The sequence below is a fragment of the Misgurnus anguillicaudatus genome, chromosome 2 (genome assembly GCF_027580225.2).
Source record: "Misgurnus anguillicaudatus chromosome 2, ASM2758022v2, whole genome shotgun sequence".
Lineage (NCBI taxonomy): Eukaryota > Metazoa > Chordata > Actinopteri > Cypriniformes > Cobitidae > Misgurnus > Misgurnus anguillicaudatus.
The window spans coordinates 22,589,492-22,614,489 of NC_073338.2; the positions used below are offsets into that span (position 1 = coordinate 22,589,492).

General features: G+C 42.0%; 1 protein-coding gene across 2 annotated transcripts in view; it reads right to left on the minus strand.

Moving 5' to 3' along the window:
• The window catches only part of LOC141369232 (voltage-dependent L-type calcium channel subunit beta-2-like), a 28,342-nt gene extending 6,954 nt beyond the window's left edge, over positions 1-21,388 (minus strand). Inside the window, exons 1-9 of one of the 2 annotated variants that reach the window (XM_073874779.1) lie at positions 21,340-21,388; positions 21,152-21,213; positions 20,880-20,902; positions 20,703-20,783; positions 20,411-20,469; positions 18,523-18,632; positions 12,374-12,525; positions 11,877-11,972; positions 7,754-7,927 (exon numbers count right to left, since the gene is read on the minus strand). In XM_073874779.1, the coding sequence (XP_073730880.1) occupies positions 7,754-7,927; positions 11,877-11,972; positions 12,374-12,525; positions 18,523-18,632; positions 20,411-20,469; positions 20,703-20,747 (636 nt within the window). In that variant the 5' untranslated portion in view covers positions 20,748-20,783; positions 20,880-20,902; positions 21,152-21,213; positions 21,340-21,388. Of the gene's footprint in view, positions 1-7,753; positions 7,928-11,876; positions 11,973-12,373; positions 12,526-13,565; positions 13,704-18,522; positions 18,633-20,410; positions 20,470-20,702; positions 20,784-20,879; positions 20,903-21,151; positions 21,214-21,339 lie in introns of those variants that run through there. The other variant, XM_073874785.1, reaches the window with a different exon arrangement.
• Between the last annotated feature and the right edge of the window lie 3,610 nt (positions 21,389-24,998).

Consider the following 24,998-nt stretch of genomic DNA (forward strand, 5'->3'; position numbering starts at 1 on the left):
TGCACTCCAGTCTCTTACCGCGGAGACCTTCCCAGGGTCTACGGCTACCCCAGCAGCGCTGACCACGTGGCCCAGGAACTGGACTTCCCGCCTCAACAGATGGCATTTGTCGGGTTGCAACTTCAGCCCATATTTCTCCATCGCCTGGAAAACCTCTTCGAGGTGTCGGAGGTGGGAATCGAAATCTGGGGAATACACAATTACATCATCCAAATATACCAAAACTGACTCCATTAACTGACCTCCAAGACAGCGCTGCATGAGGCGTTGGAACGTGGCCGGAGCGTTACAGAGCCCGAAAGGCATCCGTTCCCACTCGAATAGTCCGAACGGGGTCGTAAAGGCGGTCTTCTCTCTATCGGCCTCGGCCACTGGCACCTGCCAATATCCACTGGCCAGATCCAAAGTGGAGTACCAAGCAGACCGTGTGAGACCGGCAAGGGAGTCTTCAATCCGGGGTAAGGGAAACGCGTCTTTCTTGGTCACCAGGTTAAGCTTCCGATAGTCCACACAAAACCTCCAAGCTCCTGACTTTTTCTGCACAAGTACGATAGGGGCTGCCCAGGGGCTACTGCTTTCCCGGACGACGCCTCGCTCCAGCATACCCTGCAGTAGTGAGCGTACCTCTGTATACAAGGTGGGTGGGATCGGCCGGTACCTCTCTCTACTGGGTCCTGCATCTCCAGTCGGTATATGGTGTTCCACCACCTTAGTACACCCATAATCCTCCTCGTGTCTTGCGAATACATGTTGCCATTTCCGAAGGAGGGCTTGGAGTCTTTGTGTCTGCGCCTGTTCCAACTCTTCCCCTTGCAGGGACTCACCTGCCAAGTGCCTCGGCACGTCCCTCCCCCCGTTGTTCGAAGGGGCTTCCATCTGGGTCAGGGCCACCTCGATGACAGTGGGGCACACCTGACGGAACCTAACGTCTCTCTCCTCCCTCACCTGATGGGGCGCAACCCCCGTTAATCGGGCCAGCCGCTGGTGTCGGTGTAAGTATACTGGGTAGGGGTGGTCGTTTCGGACCTTCACAGGGACCCTCCCCCGGCGGACCGCCGCTAGGCCTCGTGCTACTTCCACTTGGGGGCAATCGGCGTGAGGTTCAACCAATACCCATTCTTCGGGGCCAACTCCTCGGGGGGCTACTCTCACCCACACCATGGCCTCACTCCTAGGGGGAATCGACAGAGCAAATCGACACATCACTCTTCCTACCTCTTCCCGGCCTCTGCGGACCTGGGTCATCTGGACCCGACGACAGTCGGCTACTACTTGCTCCCATAGGGGCCTCTCGACGGGGGGGATCCTAGGGCCGGGCTTAGCCCGAAATAACTCCTCCCAACATTCGGAGAGAACGTTCATACCTAATAGGGCTCGATGGACACCCAAACATCTGTCCTCCACGATAATCACTCCTTTTTGGGGAACCAACACCCCATGAACTTCTAAGTCCGTCAGCCGATAGCCAATATAAGGGATCTCTAGGCCGTTGGCGCCCCGCAACGTCAGCCAGGGGGCCTCCCCTCCTTGGGCACTCTGCTTCCCAAATACTGCCTGCGAGAGACTTTCCGCAAACAATGTCACTTGAGAGCCCGTATCTACTAGGCACTGTATCGTCTTGCCACATACCTTCACCTCCGCCATTGGGCTGTGCCCAACCAGCTGGTCTCTAGAATTCCCACGTCTTCCAGGGTCTTCTCTAGGGGTCCCGGCCACACGACCCACTGTGGCCGGTCGTCTTAAAAACCCCCCTCCGATGCCCTGCGAGGCCCACACTGGCGACTGTAATGCCCTGGTTCTCCACACCGATTGCAGATTGGCCGCCCTTGGTCATCCCACTCGAAGCGGGGCCGGTTCAAACGATTCGGGCGTCCCGGTGGCTCTCGGCCCCTCTCAGAGTAGACTCGCTCTCGGGGTGCCGGCCTCGGGTCCTCTCGCGCCCTACTTTGGCGAAATTCTCCCAAGAGGGTCTTAGATAGCTCCGACATCTGCTCTCGGACATCTTTCAACAATTCTACCCTCAGGGCTTGCTTCCAGTCTGCGTGTTCAGGTGGCGCTGCTGTGTTTCCACTTACGGCTGCACATACAGGGGTTTCGGTTACTTCGGCCTCATCACCCTCCAGGGCTAGCGCCTCCTTCTTTAGATCTTCGAAGGTAAGCCCGGGGTCCCTCCGGAACTGGACCCTCAGACTTTGTCTCACGGGGCCTTCTTTCATCCCCAGGAGGAACTGGTCGCGTAACAAAGCTTCTCCATCTCCTAGCCCATGGTCTCGTCGGGCTTGCAGGCGAGTGAACTGCTCCCGCAGCCTGAGGGCAAAAGCTCGAATAGGTTGTCGGGGGCCTTGTTTACAATTAAAAAATTGTGAACGGAGGACAGCTACGGGGGTATGGTCACCATATTGTTCAGCCAGGAACTGGAACACAGTCTGGGCGGTGGCTCTAATTGCTTCGGGGGCGGCTTGTACCTCTCGCCGTGCTTCTCCTTCTAGGGAGTTCAACACAAATTGGAGCCGCTGGGCGGCGCTAAGGCCCTGCAAGTCGGCCAAGTACTCCAGTTGGGCCTTCCATTCGGTCAGGCGTACCTCCGACTCTGCTCCTCCATATCTCTGGACCCATGGGCTGCCCATGATAACGGGTGTGGCACGGGGTGGGGCTGCTGGCCCCGCGTTGTCAGTCATTGGGTGACCTTGGTTACTCAACTCGAGGTGGGACCCTGCCGACTACGCCAAAATCTGTCACCACTAGGGGCTGGCTGTGTTTGACTAAAGCCACGCCCCTTTTCAACTCCCACCTCGAGGAGGTCCCCAAAGCCAACCCAATGACCAGACAAACACGGAAACAGGTGAGTAAAATTTAAAACAAGCTTTATTGAATTTAAATATTTAAAAGAACTGGGGAATTGGGGAAAGGGGGATTTAAAACTAATAGGCTTCTTCTCCTCCCTCCAGGGAGACTGCAGCCACGGGCAGACAGGGGCAAAGGCAACAGGGGTGTCAATCACCATAAGCCGGGGGAAAGAGGGAATCGTCAGGCTCCGGCCTGGACCCTGCTAACCGTGGCGCCCTCCTTCTTCTTTCCTGGAGGCAGAACAATTTCGGTGTGACTGGTAGGAGATTTTCCACTGTCCGTGAACCTTTCCTCGGTCCGGCAGGGGGTCCTCGCCCCACGTGCCTTCACGTCCCCCGCAGGTGTTCACTGCGACACAGAAACACGGTTAGTGTGGATTTGGTATGCTTCTCACCGGTTCTGCCGCTTACAGCTCTCGGGGTAGGTAGCGCGTTACACCGTCTGTCCTCCGATTGTTCACTCTCGTCCTCCTTTCTCTCCTCAGGCGGCCACTAGGACACAAAGGTACTGCTACTTGGACCTCGAGTATGTCTCACCGGTTCTGCTGCGTACAGCTTTCTGGGTAGGTATCACATTCACAGTCTGTTCTTCAGTGGTTCACTCTCGTTCTTCTCTCTCTCCACAGGTGGCCGCTAGGACACAAAGACACTGTTACTGAAACTTCGAGTATTTCTCACCGGCTCTGCTGCATACAGCTTTCTGGGTAGGTATCGCGTTCACAGTCTGTTCTTCACTTATTCACTCTCGTTCTTCTCTCTCTCCACAGGTGGCCGCTAGGACACAAAGACACTGTTACTGAGACTTCGAGTATTTCTCACCGGCTCTGCTGCATACAGCTTTCTGGGTAGGTATCACGTTCACAGTCTGTTCTTCAATTATTCAATCTCGTTCTTCTCTCTCTCCACAGGTGGCCGCTAGGACACAAGGACACTGTTACTGAGACTTCGAGTATTTCTCACCGACTCTGCTGCATACAGCTTTCTGGGTAGGTATCACGTTCACAGTCTGTTCTTCACTTATTCATTCTCGTTCTTCTCTCTCTCCACAGGTGGCCGCTAGGACACAAAGACACTGTTACTGAGACTTCGAGTATTTCTCACCGACTCTGCTGCATACAGCTTTCTAGGTAGGTATCACGTTCACAGTCTGTTCTTCACTTATTCATTCTCGTTCTTCTCTCTCTCCACAGGTGGCCGCTAGGACACAAAGACACTGTCACTGAGACTTCGAGTATTTCTCACCGACTCTGCTGCATACAGCTTTCTGGGTAGGTATCACGTTCACAGTCTGTTCTTCAATTATCCGCTCTCGTTCTTCTCTCTCTCCACAGGTGGCCACTAGGACACAAAGGCACTGTTACTGAGACTTCAAGTATTTCTCACCGGCTCTGCTACCTACAGCTTTCTGGATAGGTATGGCTTTTTCTCCTCCGTAGGTCAGCAGAGGGGCGAAGGTCACACACCACCTCACCGGGTCGAGCGCTGCCCTATCTCCACTGCCCGTGGGCCGATCGAATCCTGGACAGGGGCGCCCCTTTGTAGGGACCGCGGGGGCGGCGGACTCTTTCGCCTCTGACTCTGCGACAAAAGACAGACACAGGTAAGTGTACACCACGAATACTTCCAATACTTCACTCACAGCCCTGGACAGCTCTTGGTCCGCGTCCCTTCGTCCTCCGAAACAGCACACAGCGTATGGTAGCAGAAATTTCTGAGGTCGTTAGCCCCTCCGTCCTCTGCCCAGTAGAGAAGATGGATGTACGGGGCTTCGTCTACAAGACACACAGCAACCCACAGCAAATACACAGCACCACTCCAATGTGAAAGCTTATTAATTGAAAAGTCTCACTCACCACGCTATAAGTGCAACACCACAAGGAAAAGCGCCCGGTGTCCTCCACTGCGCTTGGGCTAAATAGGGGCGATGGCAAACACGACCGAAATAAAGTCTCGTTGCTGTGCTGTTTTGGATCTATACTTCCAGCGGCTCGCCCACCACGCTATTATAGGGGCAGGGCCGCCCGTTTCCTCCTCGAGGACTCCAACGATCACACAGGTTAATCTCTGCAGTTTACTCCACACCAAACAAGTATACTCACAGCGGATAGCCTTTGTTTACGTTGTACAACAAGGTCAGTTTCCTTCCTGCTTTACTCCTTCAAAAGTACTGGTTAAACCAAAGTTCCTTTCTACTCATCGGATTTTCCGTTTACTCCAGCAGGTCCACCGTCAACTACAGTGAGAGAGGGAGAGAGAGAAATACAGACAGCCACCACGTCTGACAATGAGCACAGCTCCGTTCCTCAGCACACACTAACAGCGAACCACAACTGTCATCTAACTGCGCTTTTTATACTCCTCTTTGTACTCCAGTTATCCAATTACTCGGCGATCTCTTCAACTAGGCACAGCTGTGCCCAATCGGCTGATTACAGCCTTCGCGGAGCCACCGGATGTCCGGTGTTTCTGTTTTTCCGGTCGGGGCGGAAACATCCGGGCGGAACCAAACTTCTTCAACTTTTGGTTCCGCCCTGAAAAATCGTCACCCCGTGACATATATATAATGTATTATGATTCATATGCTAAATCAATTGATTATATCACAATCCACCTGATCGTTCTTGGTTATTATCTGAACGTGCTCCTTTTGAACTTTGTTTAGTAAACATTATGTTGTTGAGAAAACAAAACTAACACACTATTAAAATTACTTAATTAGTTTACTTGCTACATCTAATATTTGAGTTGGCTAACTCGTATGAATTAGTTCAATTATCATAAAAAACAATAACAAAACTCCGCCCGTAAGCACACCATCACAGGGGCAAAGGCAAATCGTACAAAAATGTATGAATGAATTCATATGAATTAGCCACATCGTAAATATACACGAACTGTCATGAGATAGCATTGAATATTCCTAATACTATCCATAACAAAGCACTAGTAGTTACTGACACTACAGGTATTTACTTGTCTACCTTCTCACTCACCAATGATCATTTTACCTCAAGTCTTCTGCAGACATCCATGCGAGGTGAGGAGGAAAGTTAACATGTCATTGAATGACACTCCACTAAAGAAAGATTATGGACTGGAGCTTGCAAACTTAAAACTTAATATCACTAAATAAATAATTAAAATATATAAACCCATGTTGACCTGTTCACTTCATCAATACAACAGACAGTCAGTTACAGGGGAGTACAACAGAGTATACTATAAAGTTGCTTTTTCATTGTGTAGTACGACCGAAGGGCAACCTTCCGACCTCTCTGATGAAGCCAATACGGAAGTCACTTAAACTGCAATTCATCAATGGGCCACTAGAGGCAGGCTCCAAAAGGGAGTCAATTCCCATAGACCTCCATGTTAAATGCCCAACTTTACAGCAGAAAATAATATCTTTACAGTCTGGTACAAAAAGTGTTTTTGGACTGTATAGCTAATTTTGCCCTTCATGACAACTGTGAGGGGGTGAATTTTTTGTAACTCATCCGTTTAAATTATATTAAGACGTAAAGTTCTGCATTAAGGACAAGTTCGGTATTTTACACTTAAAGCCCTGTTTTCAGATTGTTTATGATGAAATAGAAAGGTTTTGACTGAAATTTCGACATATGTGGCTGCCTTGAGAATTTTCGGGTGTTTGTTCTATCACCTCCCACCTCTACAATGTGTGTATAGGTGCACTGGAACAATCCTTCCTAAAATGCATTAAACTTTCGTTTACAAAGACGTGAAACTCACCGAGTGGTCAGGGGTGTTCATTGATATGATCACACAAAAATCGCTTCAAAAGATGCTTTCCAACAGGTGTTTTAGCATTCATTGTAAACTTGTGGACTTATTTTTCCAAACGCCTCACACCCGTACATTCTTCCGCTTAGAGCTTGAATAATAGACACTCCAGCCCAGTTGGTGGCGATAATCCGCCTTTGCCAATTGCAAGAATACAAACAACGTTCCCGGCGCAGAGTAATACCGTACCTCACTGCACATCTAATACAAGTCAATGGAGTTGGCAAAATCTACGATAAAATCTATTGGAATGCGTCTTTTGCAGCGATTTTTGTGTGAGCATATCAGTGAACACCCCTGACCACTCGGTGAGTTTCACGTCTGTGTAAACGAAAGTTTAATGCATTTTAGCAAGGATTGTTCCAGTGCACCTATACACCCATTGTAGAGGTGAGAGGTGAAACAACAAACACCCGAAAATTCTCGGGGCAGCCGCATATGTGTCGAAATTTCAGTCAAAACGGCTCCACCTCATCACAAACAATCCGAAAACAGGGCTCCAAGTGCAAAACACCGAACCTGTCCTTTAAGGGTGTGGTCGCTTGAGTGACGGGTGAACTGCCACTGCTGTCACTACTGTTGAGCTAGGCGGGCGTGGTTTCAGCAACCAGCCACCTCAGCTTCACCCACGTCCTGCCTCTTTACCCATTTTTGGTTATCCGCTAATGATGCATAGTAATATGCGGCCAAGATGGCGACGGCAGGCTCTGCAAACTATTAGATTAAAAAATGCTCTTCGCAAACATACAGGTGACGTCACGACACTATGTCCATATTTTTTACAGTCTGAGGGTAAAAGTGAGCAGTACCGGGCTGTACTATCTAATAGAAAAGCGCAATAACAAAGGAGTTAATGCAGCATTGATACAGCATTGGTGTTCATGGTAATTCAGGACTTGTATACAGTATGTAAACCAATGCAAGTTTTTAGCTAAAATCAATACAGACAAAAATTCTGAATGACAGGAGATTTTCATGAAGAGTTATGTACAAGTAACTACATTGAAGCTAAAGAGCATTTATAAATTTGCTTTATATAGTTAAAAATAGACTGTAATCTGAAAGTACTTTTTTTCTGCTTCAGTATGCTTGAATGCGTAATGTACCTTAGCAGGTGTAGGGCTGGCAGGGAGTGTGTTATCTGCCAGTTTCTCCAGCATGGGGTTGGCTGGCTCCATTTCAGGAGGGTGGGTGGCTCTCCAGTAGGCCTCCATGTAGTCAGCGATGTGCTCACAGGCATCTGATAGCTGATTTTCATCCAAGATGACATCAAATAGTTCCTTTTAATAATGATGGTATAACGAGGGTAAGTAAAAGTAACAGTGAAAGACGCCAAAGGCACATACAGTAACACATGACAAAAATTAGATGATAATCAGTGCAGTACCCAGTGAATTGTTCCTGTAGCTCAATTGGTAGAGCACAAGCTTTAATCATTTTGAAGTTTAAACATGAGATAAAAGTTTATTGTATGTCTATAAAAATAAATGGCCATAAAATATCTGAGATTAAAGGCGGGGTGCATGATCTCTGAAGGCCAATGTTGACATTTGAAATCACCTAAACCAACACGCCCCTACCCCAATAGAATCTGGACCTTCTTTTGATACACATACGCAACCCAGGCAATGATGTCAGATAGTAGACACGCTTCTTACTGCTGATTGTGTGTTTTGGTACTTGGCCCGACTCCCTTTTCCAAAGCGTTTCTCAAAAAACATGCTGCGCGCCTTTAACCCTCTGGGGTCTAAGGGGTTTTTAGGGCCCTGGAGAAGTTTTGACATGCACTGACATTTGTGCTTTTTTCAGTTGCTTAAAAACATAATAATGGCAAAAGTCTTATAACACTGTGTTCAGCACAAACTGGGCTACTATATTATATGATCAACATGTATGTACATGTTTGTATTTTTGAGAGAAAAATGTTTATGCGTGGTTTTTGAAAAAGCAAAATTTTTAAGTGACTGATATAAGTAAAAAAAACTCATACTAAACATGTTTTCCCAAGACTTTTCAAAACAGGATCTAGTAGTCTAGAGTTTTTTCTTTAAAATGATGTGAAAATCATTCTGCTTACTCATTTACATTAGACAATAATATTGATTTACAATTTCAAAGTCACTTTTTGGTTAGGAAGGCAATATGCAAGGAGGTTGGAAGCTCTTGAATAGTCTGTGATTGACAGCTGAAGAACAAAACACTTGCATAATGAGCTGCATAGGCTAATGAGACGACGCCTTGTTACGTGTTTGTTTGTGAAAGCAACACAAAAGAAATGCCTTCCCATGCGTGGTCCTGCGTTAAATAAACTTACCGTGCAGAGATATACGCGAACGCACAGGGTTTTAGATGTGTTTAGATCCGTCTTAATACAAAAGTGCGTCAAATATGAGGCATTGTGTGTTTGTGTGTGCGTTTGGCCGTCAACCGCGTCTGACGGAAGCACAAAGAAAACATAAGCGCCTGGAGATGATTTGTATTTACAGGCGAGAGAGCATACTTTATTATTTTACCACAAAGCGCGTCAAATATGAGGCATCTTGTGTTTTTGTGTGCGTTTGGACCTCGATCCCGTCACACTGACGAAGCACACACTCGCGTCTTTTTGGAGATAACTTTATGCGCGAGTAAACAAGTAGATGTGATGTTTTCAATGGCACCTTTTATAAGAATACCACAAAGCGCGTCAAATATGAGGCATCGTGTTTGTGTGTGCGTTTGGACATCGCGTCACTGACGAAACACACGCACTCGCGTCTGTTTGGAGATAACTTTAGGCGCGAGTAAACAAGTAGATGTGATGTTTACAATCGCATATCTTATAATGATACCACAAAGCGCGTCAAATATGAGGTATTTGTGTGTGCGTTTGGACGTCGATCGCGTCTGTTTGATGAAGCACACACACTCGCATCTGGAGATAACTTAAGTTACAGTCTGAGTAAACAAGTAGATGTCATGTCACCAACACTTGGATTAAAACTCAACACAGCACTGAATGGCTGCAGAGGAGTCTCCATTGACTGGGGTTGACTAATGAATATGGATGATCTCTGCTCTTCTCTTCAATGGAGCGGGGCGTGGCTCATTATAGATAATGCAGGAACACGAGAAAGACGGTACATCTCCCTCTTCTAACACAGTTAACAACGAATTACAATATTTGATTTCGATTTCACTTACATCTTCCAAAAGCAGACATTCCAAGCATTATGTCGATATGTATCTTTTGTTTATATGAGAAGTATTCCTTAAGTTACAGTTAATTTTTCTGACGTGTTTCTGAAAGGACTTCACTGAGGGAGAGAGAACAAAACACGCATCATGTTTATTTTCTTAATTTTGCGAAAAGCACAACATTCTGTTTTTATTGGGAGTGGACAGAAAAAAAACTAGACACTTTAACGTTTTAAATGATGTATAAATCATATCTGTATGACCAAAATCAGCAGAGTTATCTAACTCTCTTTGCGGAGTGATTGAAAAATAAAGAGTTTGCGGCGCCCGCGCCACCGTCGACCCCAGAGTGTTAAAGGTGAAATGTGTAAATTTTAGTGGCATCAAACTTTGAGGTTGCAAATTGCAACCAGCGGCTTAGTTCAACGCTTTCCAAGCACATACAGTAGAGAAGCGACGATGGCAGACAAAGAACAAAGATGTTGTCTGAGAAATCAGGGAGTAGCCAGTCAAGCAATGACGTTAATATAGTGATGAAACACGCTTTGTAGACAGTTTAAGGCTATACATTACATAAATTATGTCAAGACCAAAACCTTTTAAAATGAATGAAAACTACATTGTATTATATTATCTCCAGTGTGGTCACCCTTTGACTACAGTTTGCAGAAATGTATCCAACAGCTTGTTGAGGTCTCACCTTGAGGTGATTTTTAAACTTTATTGAAGGGTTCCCATCTATTCTGGGCTCTTGACTGCTTTTTCTTCATCATTCAGTCCATCTTATCCATTTAAAAAATATATTTTCTTTTTTTAAATTGTAGGTATCTAATGATACAAATTAACATGTTGGCGTAATTATATTTTTGTCTACTCTACAAAAGTCATTTTCAGCATTTACGCAGGTTAAAAGATTTTTAGGATTATGAGAAACATTTCCGTCAAGTGCTATTAAAATTTTGAATGTAGTGTATGTACTGTAAAAACATGATGCAGCAAAATGGCGACTTTACATTTAAAGAGAACTTCCGGAGTTTGTATATAAAAACTCATTCTAAGGGTATAAATCACTGATCTATATAAATGACTGGATTGCGCATGACGTCACAACCGTGAAGCCACCGCGCCGCCATGTTGGTATACCCAAACATTCTATTAAATCAATGGACGCGATCAGATTTTAATGATGAAACATCACTTTACTAGTCTTCGTTTTTATATCTGAAGTTACCCTGTACATTATTACAACACAAACGTCGTAAGCATGTACATAGTTATTTACTGAAAGTTGTACATTTTAGTTTTTAATCAGTTATTATACATTCATCTTCATTACAGTATCAGATCAGCAGACAGACCGCAGCATATTTAGTATTAATGACAAACGTGCTCAATCTAAAAATCAAAATAAATAATCATACTTTGTACCGTATGTGCATGCAATAATTAGCTGGTTTTATGTTATCTAAACTTACAAGTTACCTCAACTTATTTAGAGAAATAACGCTGACCGTGTAGCTGAATGTCAAAAAAAACTTTATTTATACCCGTGTCATTAACAGAACGCAGCAGACACTCACCTTAACGGTTTTTTATTAATCCATTTTCCTGCCCGATTAAAGCATAAACATTGCAAATAACACCAGAATTAACAGATAATTTACGTACACATATCCTAAAAATAATCTTGTGTGACTGATACGCTGTAAAACGGGTGAATTTAAAACATGATTTTGAATGGAAGTCAATGACGCCGTCTGCCGGTTGGGTATACCAAGATGGCGGCTCGAACTCTGCGCTGGCTTCACCTCACGCTGTTACGTTAAGCGTTCTATGTGCAATCCAGTCATTTATATAGATCAGTGGTATAAATACATAATGGTTCATTATGTAAGGTCTTTATACACCACTGAAAAAAAACACTGAAAAAATAAATAGTTAGTATTGCATTTCTGTCAGTAGATCCTCCTAAAATGTACATACTGCACATTTAAATGATTTACACTTTTTACCATGTTTTAAACATGCACTTACTATATAGAGGACACTTACATTAGGACACTGGGCCAGTTTATCGGCAGCCACCATCTGAACATTCAGATGTTTCGTTTGAGATTTGCCCCTGGTCTTTATCAATCTTGTGAGAACCTTAACAGCAGATGGTATCAGGAAGGAAGATGAACAGGAAGGAGGCATACAAGGTGAAAGTACACATCAGTTAACATTGGGTCATGCTGAGTCACAGGAGAAAATTTTGGTATTTTGCAATCACACTCATCTTTAAAAAAAAAAACATTATATTTGTCAGTGTAATTGGTGCACAACTGTTTTGGAGAGAACCATAATCAATCCACATGCTGATAAAAACACAGTCCATAATACAACAATAGTGCATCAGTATTACAAAGACAGATGGTGTGGTCAGAGCTGAATGTTAATTCATTTTAGGTTATCACACATAACATAATATTATAATCAAACTGGGAATAACAGTAAATGACTCTGATTCTGAGAATGTGAGGATGATTCATGTAAAAGGAGGTTCTGACCTTTGGTGAAGAAATCTTGACATAGACCAGAATGGGTGCCAAAGAGGTCTTGCTAAGTTGCAAAGGATGGTTAATGGTGTCTGCATCCAGAACCACAAGCTGTAGACTGCGAGCCAACTCAAAAATCCTCTCAACCTCCCCTTGGATCTGGGCTGTAAGGATAGACAGTGAAATAAAATCCTTACATAGGACCACATCAACTCATTACATACAGTACTGTGTGGTCTCCTAAAAATGTCACATTTGAATCTGTAATGTGCAGCCAAAGTCTTTAAAATCCAAATCCGCTAATATACAATTGTAAAACTTTGTGTCAAAAAGGGACAAGGTCAGTCATTGGGTTAAATTAACATAAAAAAAGTTTATATTTGACCCAAAAATTGGTTCAATCAACCCAGCATTTTGGGATTAATCAACCCAGCATAGGTTAAATTAGAGGGGCTGGGCTCATCCCTTTTATGACTCAACACTGGGTTGAAAATAATGCAGTTTCAGTGCATTTAGTTTCAGAATAAAGCTAAAATTTAAAAAGCAAAAGTCCTGTATTAAATACTAAACCTATTCAGATACAACAACACACACAGATTATGCAATATGCCATGGAAAGGTGAACAAAATATGCTGATGGTATAGTTCCTTGTTCACAGGAACCAACAGATCTGTAACAGATCTTTGTTCTTACAATTTAAGCAAACTTAATGATGACTGATTTTAAAATCCAGATCAAAACTCACTATTATTACTCTAAACCTTGGCTTGTATTTCTTTGATCATTATATAAGAATCATGGAGGAGTCTTTGGTCATAGAGGTGGTTTTCCAGACAGGGTTTAGATGAATCAAGGACTAGGCCTTAGTTATATTAGGACACTTATGTATTTTTATTTACAAATAAATCTTACAAAAAACAATACAGTGCATCTTGAGACAAAACAATGGCACTGATATATAGACTGAAGCAGTTTAACAAATGAAGGCAGCTCAAACATGCATTTTAATCTGGGTCTAGAATAAGCCCTGTTCAGGAAACCACCTCATCTTAGACAAGCCAACGCTTTAAGGAATAATGACTCTTAATAAAGTATCTGGGTTTTTTGACAATTATTGTGTTTGCTAAAAGGTGGATCAGTTCTGATGACACCAACAGGAATGAGTTTGGGTGAATAGACAGACTACAGCTGAGTAATACATACCCACGGCATCTGAGATGTGTGATAGAGACATGTAAGGGACAGAATGGAGAGAACCAATCAGATCCCCAGAAAGCTACAGAAGCTACACACCTCAGATCCATATTTGGTGCAAAAACCAACCGTAGCCACTACTGTAAACACCACTTAAAGGTCTATTCAGTCATTGTTTCACATAAATAAAAAATACAAATTACGTTTGGAAAGGAAGTTAGTTTTTTTTTTTTTTTGGAAAGGAAGTTTTATTTTATTTGAAGCGTGTATCCTCACAATGGCTTGTATTATAATCTATGTGCTTTCTTAATAAACACGCAGTACACCGTCATGTCCAACTCACATGGTGAACAACTGTTTATTCTTCCGCTCCCTCCCACATACATCATCACACCCCGCTCTCCTGTGCATTATGGGTAATGCAGTCCCTATTGTTACACCTCCCCCTTTAAGCTAAGCAATGCAATTCTTTTATCAGCCACACATATTAACATATGAACATTTCTCTTTTAAACATATTATAACATTTTCCATTTCAACACATTTTTATAACATTTTCCTTCTTTATATTAAATCCTCATAAACATTTCCATCTTTTCCTTCTTTTTTTTTTTTTCAGTCCACAGACTTAATTGATTGAACTATAAATGAAGTCTTTCTGGGGGCCTGTAAACCCTGCCTACTCTAGAAATGCCTCCAATGGGTCGAAGATGTTTTCTGTTTCTCCGCAACACCCCTTTTTCAGTTTCTACAATGTATGATCTTGGGGTCTGGGCTGGTCTGCGCACTAATCCATGAATCCTCTCTGTGACCAGCCACACCTTTTGATCCGTCTGCAAAGGAGGCACGTGACGTGACTTATGACGACAATTGTAGTACATAGCCTGACGTTGTCTTGTTTCCTTATCCTTTCTTCTGTATTCCTGTAGATCTGGCCACTCAGGATGTAGTTTTCTTGAAATTTGTGGTAGGGTGGTGCGGAGACATCTGCCCATGAGAAGTTGAGAAGGGGAGAACCCGTGCTCCAGAGGTGTTGCTCTGTATGTAAGCAAGGCTTTGTTGAAATCATTTTGTTTAGCCCACAGTCCTTTAACTGTGCGTACAGCTCGTTCAGCCTCTCCATTTGCTTGGGGATAATGAGGGCTGCTTGTGGTGTGTTTGAAATTGTATTCCTGTGCGAACTCTTGGAATGTATGTGATACAAACTGTGGTCCGTTGTCAGAGATTACCTCCTCTGGAATACCATGCCTAGCAAAGACCTCTTTAACAGCTTTGACTGTGACCTCAGCTGATGTGACATTAAGATGTGCAACTTCGATGTATCTGGAAAAATAGTCCACAATGAGTAAGTATGTTTTCTTCTTCCATTCGAACAGATCCATTCCGATTCTCTGCCATGGACGTGCTGGGAGTGAGGAAGGTAAGAGTGGTTCGCAATGAACTATTTTGTGGCGACTGCATGTGTGGCACTGTTCCACCATTTGACGAATGTGTGATGAAATACCTGGCCACCAGACGGAGTGTTTTGCTCTAGCACGGCACTTTGTTATCCCCTGGTGTCCCTCATGTATTCTTGTCAAGATGTCGCCCTGCAGTGTCTCTGGAATGACAAGTCTGTCACCTTTAAGCAAAATGTCATCAGGTACAGTCAATTCTGCTCTCACATGCCAGTACGGCATCAGCTCTTTATCCACTTGATGTTTCTCTGGCCATCCTGCAAGACAGTGTGCTTTTACCTTTTTGCAGGTGACATCCTCTGCTTGAGCTAGTTTAATCATTTGCAGTTTGTTGTCCGTTACAGGTAAGGAAGACACAACTGTATCCACAAAGACATTTACATCCTTTTCTAGCTGCAAGTCAGTCTGTGATGGACCCACTTCTAGTGGTGCCCGTGAGAGTGTGTCTGCGGTGATTAGGTTCTTTCCTGGAACATGCTGGATATCAAAACTGAAGCGCAGCAAGCGAAGGCGAAATCTGAGAATTCTAGGTGGGAGTTCATCTAGTCCTCTGCTTCCCAGCAGTGGTATGAGAGGTTTATGGTCTGTAAGCATTGTGAAGTGCAGACCTTGTAGAAATGAAACCAGTCTCTCACATGCCCATGTCACTGCTAACGCTTCTTTTTCGATTTGCGCATAGCGCTTCTCTGTGTCGGTTAGACTCCTGGATATGTATGTGACTGGCTTCCATGTTCCATCGTTTTGTTTCTGCGACAACACGGCGCCTATGCCGTAAGATGATGCATCTGCAGCAACCTTTGTCTCTCTGTCTGGGGAATAAGCGGCCAGCACTTTTGGTGAACTCAATTCCTGTCTTAATCTGCAAAATGCTTGTCTCTGTGGCTCATCCCAGAGCCATTAATTTCTCTATTAAGGCAGTTCCTTTAATGGGATGAATAAAGCAAGTTGTGGTAGGAATTTAGCAAAGTAATTTGCCATTCTGAGGACTCTGTGCACATCTGCCACTCACATGGGCTTTGGCATATGCAGAATAGCATTGACTTTGTTTGGGTCTGCCTCCAACCCTTTTGTTGTGATTTTGTGTCCGACGAAAAGCATTTCAGTCTTTGCAAACTCACATTTTTCATTTAGGGTAAGTCCCACTGATTGTAGTTTTGTCAAGACTTTGATCAGACGCTGGTCATGTTCAAGTTTGTCTCGGCCGAAGACAAGAATGTCATCTGCATGACATATGACACCACTGAAATCCTCCAGCAGCTGTGACATTCGCCTTTGAAAATGTTCCGGCGCCGATGCAATGCCAAATGGAAGTCTATTGAAAAAATATCTGCCAAATGGAGTAATGAATGTGGTGAGAGGTCTTGATTCTTCTGTGAGGGGGATCTGCCAGAAGCCTGATCTGGCATCCAGTTTTGTAAATACTGTAGCCTCTGACAACATGGCTAAAGACTGATCAACCGCTGGAAGAATGTGGCGCTCTCTCTTGACCCATTTGTTTAGATTTGTCAAGTCTACACATATACGTATTTTACCATTTGCTTTAGGAACCACAACCATTCCTGCGCACCATTCTGTGGGGCTGCTCACCTTTGAGATTACACCCATTGACTCCATTCTGTCAATCTCTTCTTTCACTTTCGTTCGGAGGGGTATGGGAACTCTGCGGGGTGTTGACAAAGCGTATGGTATTGCCTCTTGCTGCAGCTCTATGTGATATGGGTCTTTCAGCAATCCTAGGCCATTAAACACTGATGGAAATGCTTTAATGTAGTCGCAGTCCTGTTGCGTGACTGTTTCCATTCTGTGAATGAGATTTAAGGCCTCAATAGCGGGAAGACCGAGAAGAGATTTTGTGAGTTTGTTTACAACATACACTTCCTGAATGCTGTTTTGCCCTTTAGCACTCAGCACACACTGGAAGCATCCTTTAACATCTAGAATGTTGTGTCCTGGGCCATACAGTATTTTTGGGGGTGTTTTCAGCTCACCAAAATTATTAGCTTTGAAGATGTCCTCTGGGATCGCAGACACAGCTGCTCCTGTGTCGAGTTTAAAATGGACAGGAGTTCCATTCACAGTGACAGTCTCGGTCCATTCTGTAACAGTCCCTGTTGACAGTTCTCCGAGAAAAGCATAATCCTCACTCCCTGAAGATTCTCTATCCTGTTGTGAAACAGAGTCCAATTTGTACGTCCGACACACAACCGCGTAATGACCCTTTTTCTTACATTTTCGGCACTCAGCATTTTTTGCCGGGCAGTCTTTCCATGAATGTTTCTTTCCTAGTCCACATCTACCACAGTCTTTTTGTATTGACTTTTGTTTCTTTTTATCATCCTGATATCTGTCCTGTCTCTTATACTGGACCATTTTATTGCTTGAAGCATTATGTCTGATTGCATCCATATTAAAACATTGAGTGACTGGTGTGTCTGTTCCGTGTAGCACTGCTTGTTGTTTCTTGACTGTTTCATTTTGGCGCACTGTTTGGATAGCTTTGGCTAACGTTAGCTCCGCGTCCAGCTGTAAACGTTCTGACAGTCTTCTGTCACTGATGCCTACAACTATCCTGTCTCTGATTAACTCCTCTTTTAATGCCCCGAAATTACAGTGTTCTGCCAGCTTGTGTACTGCTGTTATGAAAGCCTCTTCATTTTCACCGTTGTTTTGGCATCGCCGATTAAACTGAGCCTGTTCAAATATGACGTTGTGTTTACCGACACAGTGTTGTCTGAATGCTTCCAACACAGAATCATATTTCTTTCGGTCTGACTCACCCAACGGTAATAGAGCGAAGATATCATCTGCTTCGTCTCCCATGGCATATAACAAGGAGTTTATCTGGTATTCCTCTGTCTTTTCATTTAATCCAGACGCTAGACGAAAGCGCTCGAACCGTCTGATCCATCTCGGGTACTCCGCCGAATTTGAGAAATCAAACGGTTCTGGATGCGATATCTGCACTGCTGCAACAGCCATCATGCAGTTTGCTTTATGCCCGCGGTTCTCTGTAACCTAGTCTTTAGGTTCACTTCTGACACCATGTATTATAATCTATGTGCTTTCTTAATAAACACGCAGTACACCGTCATGTCCAACTCACATGGTGAACAACTGTTTATTCTTCCGCTCCCTCCCACATACATCATCACACCCCGCTCTCCTGTGCATTATGGGTAATGCAGTCCCTATTGTTACATGGCTGACATGCTGAGATTGCAGGACCAGCCAAATATTATTGTTTGATTACCACAAGCTCATGATGGTGGCATTGATTGTGGCTGACTTCGTTACTACAAAGGCATCAGTAACTGATAACTTTTGCTGCAACCACACCACTAGGTGTCAGTATAAATTCCACTTTTAATAATTAAAATGAATGAAGTGTTCAATAACTTATTTAGTATTAATTATTTTTTACGTATATTTATTAATACCTCAGGCTCATAAATCTAAAATATATCCTGTTATTGGTATGTAATGTAATTACAAATAAACAAAGTGCTTACCTAAATTAGAGCGCGTGTGGGATCGATCCATTATGGCGTGTTTGCTGGGGTTGTTTAGGATCGACCGCTTGGCAAGTGCAATGTCTGCTGTCACCCGAGTGATAGTTATTCTAATAATAAATTTAGAGAGGAAGGATAATATATATCAATAAACAAGATAGTATGTTTCACTAATATATATAATATATATTACTCTATTTGACCACATACAATTATTAATTCATTGTGAATATATACACTACCATTCAAAAGTTTTAGAGTCACTTATGTGTTTTCTTTCACATTTTAAAATAATAGTAAGCTCATTAAAATTATGGAATAAGCACTTTATTTTACAGTACGTGTACTTACCTTGTACATATATGATAAATAAGTTGTACTTACCGACAAATGTGTGGTACTTACTTTTAGGTATCTACATGGTAATTAATTGGTTTCATTACTGTACTTACCAGTGGTACATACTTGGTAGTTATTATGTAACTCTCGATAAGTACTGGGTAATAACATACAACTAGATACATGCTTATAGTGTAGGTATACTGTAACTAACAAGAAACATTACTGTACTCACAAATAAATGTATATTTACAGGCAAGTTAGGGTAAATGACAGGTATTTATAGTGTACATATATGATACCTAATATCAAACACTACTGTACTTACAAATTGTATATACAAAAGAAGTGTGTACTAGTGAATGTACCCAGTAGTTATTCATATGATAGTCAATGGTTGGGTTTGCCTCACAGTGACATGTACATGTATATGATGCTATATCTTAGGTGGTATGTCCTATGTAAAAACTGTGTAAAAAGCAACACTTTATTTTAAGGCCCTGTTTCCATGCAGTTACCATAGATGTACTAGTGAATGTACCCAGTAGTTAATGCATACGGTTATTTAATGCTTGGTTTAAAGGACAAAGATACTGAGTACCAAAATGGCACATCAGTAATGTTTGTTCTTAGTTATCATATACATATGGTATAAGTATAACTTACACCTGCTTGCAGGTACCACACAATTATCGTGTATATACAATTTGTAAGTACAGTAGTGTTTCTCGTTAGTTACAGTATACATACACCATATGTGCCTGTCATTAACTTACACTGGGCTACAGTACCACACACTTATCGTGTATATACAATTTGTAAGTACAGTAGTGTTTGATATTAGTTATCATAAATGTACACTATAAATACCAGTCATTTACCCTAACTTTCCTGTAAATACTAAATACTAATATTGTACATTTATTTGTAAGTACAGTAATCTTTCTCGTTAGTTACAGTATACCTACACTATAAGTATGTATCTGTTATTGCCCAGTACTTATCTAGAGTTACATAAAAACTACCAAGAATGTACCACTGGTCAGTACAGTAATGATACCAATTAATTTGCATGTAGATACCTAAAAGTAAGTACCACACATTTGTCGGTAAGTACAACTTATTAACCATATATGTACAAGGTAAGTACATGTACTGTAAAATAAAGTGCTACCAATATGACTATTATGTTGACACCAAAAGCATTTAAAATAAATGAAAACTACATTGTATTATATCATCTTCAGTGTAGTCACACTTTGATTAGCGTATACAGAAATCTTGAATGCTTTTTCTTCATTATACAGTCCAAGTTATCCATTTCACAAATATATTTTCTTTTTTTATTGTTTTTAATTATAGAAATTAACATGTTGGCGCAATTATATTTTTGTCTACAAAAGACATTTCCAGCATTTAAGCACACACAGGTTAAAACATTTTTAAGATCACGAGAAACATTTTAGTCAAGTGCTCTTAAACTTTTAAATGTAGTGTATGTAGTGAATGAATAGTGCATTGATTTTTTTTATTTATGCAAGTAACATACCTTCCCTCGAATCTGTGTTTTAAAAAATCAAAGAGAGCTTTTTGCATCATGTCTGTAACCTGCACAGTAAATGGAAAAGGGGATTGAAACAGTTAATTGTTAATGCTTCAAAATGCACAGCAGAGGGCAGTAAATACTTGTACACGTAAATGACAGATAAGTCAAAAGTTTATTTTATTACACACATAGTATATAAAGTAAAGTCTTTCATAATCCCTTTGTATGAAACCGTACAGGTGTACTTTTGAACACTGAATATATTGAGAAACACTGGTAATGTATGACCCCTCACCTCATAGCCCTTAAGTGAAGGCCCCATGAGCACCACAGGACGCATGGAAGGCACAACATCATATGCAGCCAGCTGCTCTCCCTGCAATCAAGTGTCCTTCAAACAGTTACATTACAACTAATAAACAATCTATAAATAATACATGAACAAAATGTGCGAGTGTGTGTGTTTGCTTACCGATTTCTTTTTAACTTGCTGAACTGAAGGTTTAAATTGTGAAAGAAAATTTAATTGCATGCAGGCATTTTAAAAGGCAGCTTATTTTATACATAAAATATAAAGCACTGATGCAAAACTTTTTTCTGTCCATGTCATTGGTTGATAGCAATTTATGAATAATTTTAAGACAAACTCATTTATATGCTAATTTAGTAATTGATAGCTTGGTAAATTAAGTCATTTTTGGATGATAAATAACAAATAAAGAAAATCAGAAAATGTTAACACACCTGTTGGTGGTGGAGCCGCTTTCTTTGCATTCAAATCATCTTTGGCAGCACTAGCTGCTTTACTGGAACATAAACAACAAACATGTTGCCGTGCTTTACATTTAAATTGTTTATTCATTCCACCAAAAACAACTACAACATACCAAATAAATACCTCACAATGTAAGATAAATGAATAAGTTGTTTACTTGGCCAATGCTTTGGCAGCTTTCCTGGCATGCACCTCTCTTCTGATCAGAATGGTCTCAAGGTTCACTGGGCTGGGGATAAAACCGACCTCTCCGCCTTCTTTTACAGGTCGCCCAATCCACCAGTCATTATTAAACTTCTGTACGAGATGGCAATTTCATGTTATAGCTTAAAAACACACACCTTTAGTGACTCATTTTGATTTATTCAAGTGTAACAGCTCTCACCTCTTTGATATGTAGGAAGTCTTTGGCTTCAAAGGAAACCCCGTGACCTGGTATGGGGACGTTGTCGTCATCCGCTGGAGCGTAAGTGAAATTTGTTCGAACGGCAAAGGCAACAGGCTTAAACTGTATAATCACAACAGAAACTTTGATTGAATGAATGTCTATATATAACAATATTGAATGTGACAAATTTGCATCAAACATTTTTGTGTGTTTCAGTTGAGAATACAATAATAGAGATACAGTATAAGCAATGTAAAAAGTAATTACAAGAACTATGATTTTTTTTATTACTTGCAATTGCTAGTCAATGACAGGTTGTCTTGTGGGAATATAGTTTTATATTCTTATTTACAGTTTTTCTGAACAAATAGTTTGGTTTATTTTCTAGAAAAATATAAACTTTAAAGGTTAAACAGCTGAAAGCTGTTTTGATCAACATGCACAAGTGCACTAACATATGCCTTTCAAATGTAATACATAATTACTCATATAACAAAGAAAATATGGGTTAAAAGTCCAATTTATATTTTTAAAGTTATGAGGCACAGTTAATGGAGGTCTGAGACAGTTCAGCATGTGAGAAACATCACATGAGCTGCATTGCCCCGGGCAAGTTACTAATAATAGTTTTTCTTCATTTACCTTCAAACCAATTGAAATGCATGAATTCATTTTGGAATGACTTCGGACAAATAAAGGGTAATACAGTCTAATGGCATCTATACAAGGCTTGAGCACAGGTTTTAAAACATTTATGAGACTGATGTCATGTTAGATTAATATATTTTGGTCTGCACTGTGACATCTATGCATCCACATGTGTATGACATTTAAAAACCTGCTGCCCAAGTTCTTTAACATGTTGAAGGATATAAAGTACATTGGCTTCAAGCACTTATTTTGCGAGGAAACACTTGAAGTGCTTGTTTGTGTGTAAAATGTGTTACAGGCTGCACAAACAATTAAACATGAGAGCTAATGATCACCATGAATTACATTTAATGGCAATGTAGGTGTATAGTACCTACAGTGGTGTTCCAAAAAATAGCAGTGTACTAACAAAAGTAAATTAAGTGCAAAAATGTTATAAATAGAGTTTATGTCTTTATTTTATATAGGCTGACCATACATGCCATTCTTCCCAGACGCGTCCTGGCCAGGATTTCGGTGTGTCTTCCGGAAGTCGTATTTGTTGACTGCATACGCCATTCAGTTAAAAACATAAGACATACAATCGTAGTTTCATTCTTAACCTAAAAGATAACGGTTGCTTTTCTGTAATAATAATAATAATCCTCTATGACGTATGCGGTCGACAAATACGACTACCAGAAGACGAACCCGAAATCCTGGTCAGGATGCGTCCGGGAAGAATGGCGCGTATGGTCACCCTATTTTAAATGTATTGAAAGATTACACATTCAATTTCAAATCAAAGCATAAAAACAGCATGGTTTTAGCTTGTCTTTAGTATAGGGAAAGCAAATACTGGGAAGTGAAATACAAGTATTGATGATTGAGAATGACTAATAAACATCTTCTGGTTATGGCCAATTTCCATTTGCAGTAATATGAGTATTGTTGACTTACTTTATGATATTCCTTATTTGCAGTGTTGGGAAATGTTACTTTACAATATTAAGTTACTCCCCAAAAAAGTAACTAATTGCATTAATTAGTTACTTTTAATGGAAAGTAATGCTTACATTTAGGCATGTTCATATCAGTTAATTTTCCCGACCAACAAACATAGCTTATGAACCGAACATTAAACGTTAACTTATAACTTAAGATTTTAACATTAAGTTGTCATTGAGTAAAAATACAGTTGACGGTTGTCTGTGACCTAGTAAAAACAAAACATTTCATTTGAACGTGCAAACAGCAGCGACAGATCAACAACAGAACCAGGATTCATACATTATCAGATATTCACGCAACATTACCTTATCAAAGAGCACGTGATCAATCCAGAGGATTAATAATATCCAAAAAGGCAGATTGTCTCTTTTTCATCTACCACAGTGGTCATTTCTAAAGCAGGACGCTTTTCAAAAAGTTTATTTGCGCTGTCTTTCTCTGCTCTGTGGATGTGCGCGAGACGTAGATGGACCGCGTCATCTTGCACGGACACGCGTGCATCTCCGTTCAGCTTCCAAACACGTACACAAATGATTTCTCATACAAATGATTACTTTATCAGACGTAAGGGCAGCAATAATTTGTGTCATTTACATGACATTCACAAATTAAAGATAGAAAAGTGGCGAAATGTCTGTCGGCTCATGAAGACACGCACCGTGCGTTAACAAATAGTTTTTTCTTTTAACTGATAATGTTAATCGGTCATAAATTCCTACATTCGGTTAACGGTTAAACAGTCAATGTGAATGTCACAGGTGACGTTTTGTAAGGGCGGAACCAAAAGTGTGGAAGACGGGTTCCGCCCGACAATGGTTCCGCCCGGACGTTTTATTCTGAACACCGGAATTTCCGGGGTTTCCCCGATTACGAAATCAAGCCTGATTTCGCCCAGGTGAGGGTAATCTACACAGCGGTTGCTGATAGGCTGATGAAGAGAAGAGGTAGAGGATATAAAGACCTTTAAAGACATCAAACGGCGTGCTTGTGATGTACTTTGTGTACGCTGTGTTGCTGCTTTGCAGACGCTCTGTGCTGGCCTGATCGTTCCCTTGGGGAAGTAAAGGAAGGAAAGACAGCTAGCGAAGGAATACTGGGAACGTTTTACCCATGAGTGAGTAAGATTCAGAGCAACGGGATTATAGATACAGGAGGCTATTGACAACTGAGAGTGAGTAACAGCCATTGTGTTTACCGTGTACTACGTTGAAGAGGAGTTGCTTGGTGTGTGTTTTTCTTGTGTTTGAGGTCCCTGGCCCCACCGGAGAGGGAAGCGTGGGCGAGCCGTGGGTTGACCGGAAACACGGTGAGACATTCGGATAGGAAGCGCCGTCTACAAATCGATCAGTGGCCCTGCGGGACAAGAAAGCGTGGGTGAGCCAGAGAAGAGACAAACAACACATCCTGAGCTGTGAGTAATACAAAACCTATTCTCAGCGGTGACCAAAACATCGCCCAACCATCCTCCCGAGGGAATCGAAGCTGGTGGCTAAGTCCATATTTTCTATCACGTGAAGTGTGTACAAGAGTGCTGTGGGTGAGTTTCACTTATTACTTGGTGTTGCGCTGTACTTGCTGTGTGTATGCTGTGCTTGTAGCGACCAAACTGCCGGCCTCGGACGAATCGTGAGATGATTATACCTGTTGTGGCCTGAGTCCTACGAAAAAGGGTGCAATTAAGCCTTGGCCCGGGTGTGTTGGAGAGAGCTTTACTCCTCGATAAAGCGGACAGTGGTGAAGCCCAGTGGTGGATAAGAGTGAGTAATTCTCTGAAGTGCACTGTGCGG